General features: G+C 43.5%; 1 protein-coding gene across 1 annotated transcript; it reads right to left on the bottom strand.

Moving 5' to 3' along the window:
* Nucleotides 1-231: 231 nt before the first annotated feature.
* On the bottom strand, nt 232-2,045 carry LOC140359155 (uncharacterized). The gene is made up of 2 exons (XM_072444020.1): nt 1,427-2,045; nt 232-856 (listed from the first exon to the last, which is right to left on the bottom strand). The coding sequence occupies exons 1-2, from the start codon at nt 2,041-2,043 to the stop codon at nt 394-396; spliced, it is 1,080 nt and encodes a 359-aa protein (XP_072300121.1). The 5' UTR covers nt 2,044-2,045; the 3' UTR covers nt 232-393.
* Nucleotides 2,046-4,010: the final 1,965 nt, after the last annotated feature.

Raw genomic sequence — 4,010 nt, forward strand, 5'->3', positions numbered from 1 at the left:
AGAGGAGTGTTGTTATTGATGGTAACTGGACTTGAATCAGAATTAGAAGTTACTATATTAAAATGGAAATACTTGGATTACAAAAGGCCCTGAATAGAATCAAAGAATCAGAATGAGAATAGGGTTCATTGCATTTGTCGGTAAACATAATTCACAGGTGATTCAGTGCACCAACAACGGTGCACTGAATGATTCAACACAAACAACAAAAGATAAGATAAGATAGCCTTTAATGTTACAACGCAGTAGATACAGGGGGAAAGGACAGATAATTTATAGGAAGTTTAAAAAACACCCTCAATAGAAGAACTCTTATAAACAGATGCCAGAGCCAGGTATACGAACTGCAACATATGAGATAATAGACATCATAGGTACACCATCAGAGTCCAATTACGTCCGCAGCCTCTTTTGCACATTCGTCTTCTGTGCTGTGACTCTCGGCGCTGGGCATGTGATGTCTTTTGCCTCGTCAGCACAGAAAGGCCTGATTTTTTCATGCAGATAGGTCTGCCTGTCAATGTTCAATCCAGGTGGGACCAGGACATGGAGATTGTCAACCGGAGGCAGAACAGCTGTAGTGCGTAGTAGCTGAAATTCCACTGGTTCGGCCTTAGTCACATGGGTTGGGAGCAACTTCACATGCCAGTCCTTATGGCCAGGATGTAGACCAGGTAGCATTATGGAATGGACTTCTGCATAGTTTTTGATAAACTCTACAACGGTGTGGATGACTTCATGGCTGATGAACCTGCGTGAACGTGGCTGTGGCTGTGCACGCTTCTTCCTCAATCGTGGTGTTGCTCCATTTTCATCATAGTGTTTAATTATGTCAGTCAGGGTGTCTTTGCCAATTCTGAAAAGGGGGAAAAAAAGGATTAGGGTTGAGAGTAATATGGGAATAACACGCTTCACGTGGCTAGCTAGCTTGTGATATCATGGCTCACCAGGTTTAGACCAAAACAGGCACTCACAACACAAACACGACCACAACAGCACACCAAAACATAACTTTCAAGCGTGTTTGTGATGCCATTTATTCTGCATTATTCACATTCTGACGTTTACGTCGTATTTAAGACTTAAAACGCGGAGGAGCGGGTACGGCCGGGGCTAGCGGCGCTACGTGGCTAGCTAGCTTGTGATGGCTCAACAAAACAGGCACTCACAACACAAACACGACCACAACAGCACACCAAAACATAACTTTCAAGCGTGTTTGTGATGCCATTTATTCTGCATTATTCACATTCTGACGTTTACGTCGTATTTAAGACTTAAAACGCGGAGGAGCGGGTACGGCCGGGGCTAGCGGCGCTACGTGGCTAGCTAGCTTGTGATGGCTCAACAAAACAGGCACTCACAACACAAACACGACCACAACAGCACACTAAAACAGGCGTATTTAATATTAATCATTACTTACGCCATGAGGAACAGGAAAGTACTTCTGCAGACTTCCGTGCCTCCTATGAAAAAGCTTGTCCGGGCAAACTTGCGCTTCTTCTGGGGCTTTTTCGTGGACGTCGTCAGCTCAGAAGTGACGACAGAACGTCTGTTTGCTTCCATATGTCCGATAATCCTCATATCCTGCCACTCTCTTTCTGCTGCTAATGAGTCGCTCCGTAGCTTGTACATGAGTTCTGGAGAGAGTTTCCCGCTACACGATTTGCTTGAGAGTAGAGAATTTTCTTTTCTTCTTGAGTAACATTTGCAGTCAAAGTTACGGATCTTTTCCAACTCTTCGTTCTCTCCTGCAAAAGTAACCGTGGCTATAGCGTCTGTTATTTCACGCTCCAGCTCTTCGGCGTGACCGGGCGCTCCTTCCTCTGTCCAAAACCCATCTTCCTCCTCATCTAAGGTCAGCCGTAGACTAGGGATATTTTCCAGCTGGATGAAATCACGTTCGTCATCTGTGAGGTCATCTTCAGATTCAGAACTTAGATAGTCATCTGGATAAGCGGACTTTTCGCAGAAATAATCCAAAAGCGTGGAGCTGTAACAACCTCTGTTAAGCTCCGAAGCGATAGCAGAAGGATCCATTTTTCAACTGATGTTACACAGCGCGTGTTGCTCCCTGTGTTGCTGCTTATCAAGTAGCCATGCGGCTGGCGGCTCAGCCCATTGGCTGACTACAATAGCGCAGCTGTTCATATGGAAATGCGGTCACACCCCCTCTGCACGTCCAGAGAGCGCCCGAAAACACCACATTTTAAATGGCTTTATTTATGCTTTTAATGCTGCAAATACTGTTATCTGATACATTGAATGGCTGGTCCATATCTTCAACTAGCACATTCTGCAAAAAAACGAAAATCACAAATTTGGGGAAAAAAAAGTAAAATGCTGTTTTTCTCAGTTTCACCGAGGCCGACATGGTCCGACAATTCCGGTGGCGAGGCACAAATGATACATCGTTTGAAAGCTCTAAGCCTTCCCGATGCCGCCATGGGGTGGAATCATCATTACGAGCGCTTACGCGCTCGTCACTCCCTATTCCGTCGGGATGCCCCGCCCACTCCCCATAGACTTCCATTGATTTGAGCAGATACAAGCATGGCCCATGCCTGCGGCATGGATTCTCGCGTACAGGACGATGCCAGGAGGGTTTTTGGAGGAATGCAGCGCTTCGCGCTGCTGTTGTCAACAATGAGTGAATGGGCTACGCCCATTCACTCATTGTTGACTTTTTCTGTCATAGCAGGAGTAAGTATGCATGATCCATGCCTTCGGCATGGGCTAGTTCACTGTACTTGCCAGGGGCGACGGGGCAGACGGGGCAGACAGTTGCAACGCTGCCTTCGGCAGCGTTGCGGGAGCAATAGGCCCTCCGCCCTGCTGGGGCTCGGGCCTAAATACATCAAATATTTTAATTTGTGCACCAATGGATTTTAAAATCTTAATATTAGTATAAGCAAAAATCGGTTATGGGCAACAGCAACAAGCTAAATATTGGATTTCAGTATCAGATATTGTTTTCGGACCATCCCAACATAATAATATGTGTTTACTGGGAAATGATCCTTATCCACATCCATAAAAATAGGATTTAATGTTTAAAATTAAATTAAGGCAAAATGATGTATTATATGTTCATTTGTTTTGTAAATATATATATAATATACAGGGAAACCATTTTTTTTCTCTAGCTTCTATGACAAATGTTTAAATACTCCCAAAAAACTGTTCAATCAAAGTAAAAATACATCATTATTTACATTAATTTGTCTAACTATAATGCTTCATAAAATTGGTACTACTTCATAATAACTAAACCTTCATTTACCCGAACAAAGCATGAGCAAAGCCTTAATTAATAATGACATTTTGTTTTACTAAGCTTGATTCAGGGTTAGTAACTACTTAATTAAGGTTATGTGTTAGGTTTAGAGTATTTGTTAAATAGTGACTAAGCCTGAATCATTCTTAATAAACAATTTGATCTCTATGAATTAAGACTTTGTTCATGTTTTACTAAGGCAGGAATAAGTGTATTTATTATAAAGTCTGGCAATTGTCGGTTGTACCATTCAAAACTTGACCTGACCAGCTGTATTCACAACAACACACACACATGTAGTATTGTGTGTACCAGAAGTCTGTTGGGAACTGCATTCAGCCTCGTACCAAAGGATTTCAACGGGCCATGCTTGTACTCTGGGTATTTCTGACTCAGGCGACAGTTGCTCACTGATCTTAAGGCAAATGGATGTGTGAGGAGAGGGAGGGGGGAAAATAAAAATACAAGTGAGCATCATTCACGGGCTCTGCATATTTTACAGCGAGTGGGCACTGGATGTGATGTGTCCTCCTCTGCCTATTTTATTCTCTCTCTCTCTCTCTCTCTCTTTCCACTGACAACCAAAGCCCCGAGATGGATTTTTAGACTCAGGTGCAAACGGAGCTATTGCCCAGCCGCCCACACCTTTCCTTTTTTTTCCAAACTTAAAATACAGTCCAGTGGGAACATGGCATCTGTTGCGGCATCGCCATACTTAAAGCACATGGGG

The sequence above is a fragment of the Eucyclogobius newberryi genome, unplaced genomic scaffold (assembly GCF_026437365.1).
Source record: "Eucyclogobius newberryi isolate DKJ021-1_F unplaced genomic scaffold, fEucNew1.0.hap1 SCAF_14, whole genome shotgun sequence".
Lineage (NCBI taxonomy): Eukaryota > Metazoa > Chordata > Actinopteri > Gobiiformes > Gobiidae > Eucyclogobius > Eucyclogobius newberryi.

Bases quoted from the DNA above. Each gene is read 5' to 3' on its own strand.
- LOC140359155 (XM_072444020.1), bottom strand. From the start codon at position 2,043: ATGGATCCTTCTGCTATCGCTTCGGAGCTTAACAGAGGTTGTTACAGC. The intron at 857-1,426 runs GTAAGTAATGAT...CCCCCTTTTCAG, and splicing joins ACTTTCCTGTTCCTCATGGC to AATTGGCAAAGACACCCTGA.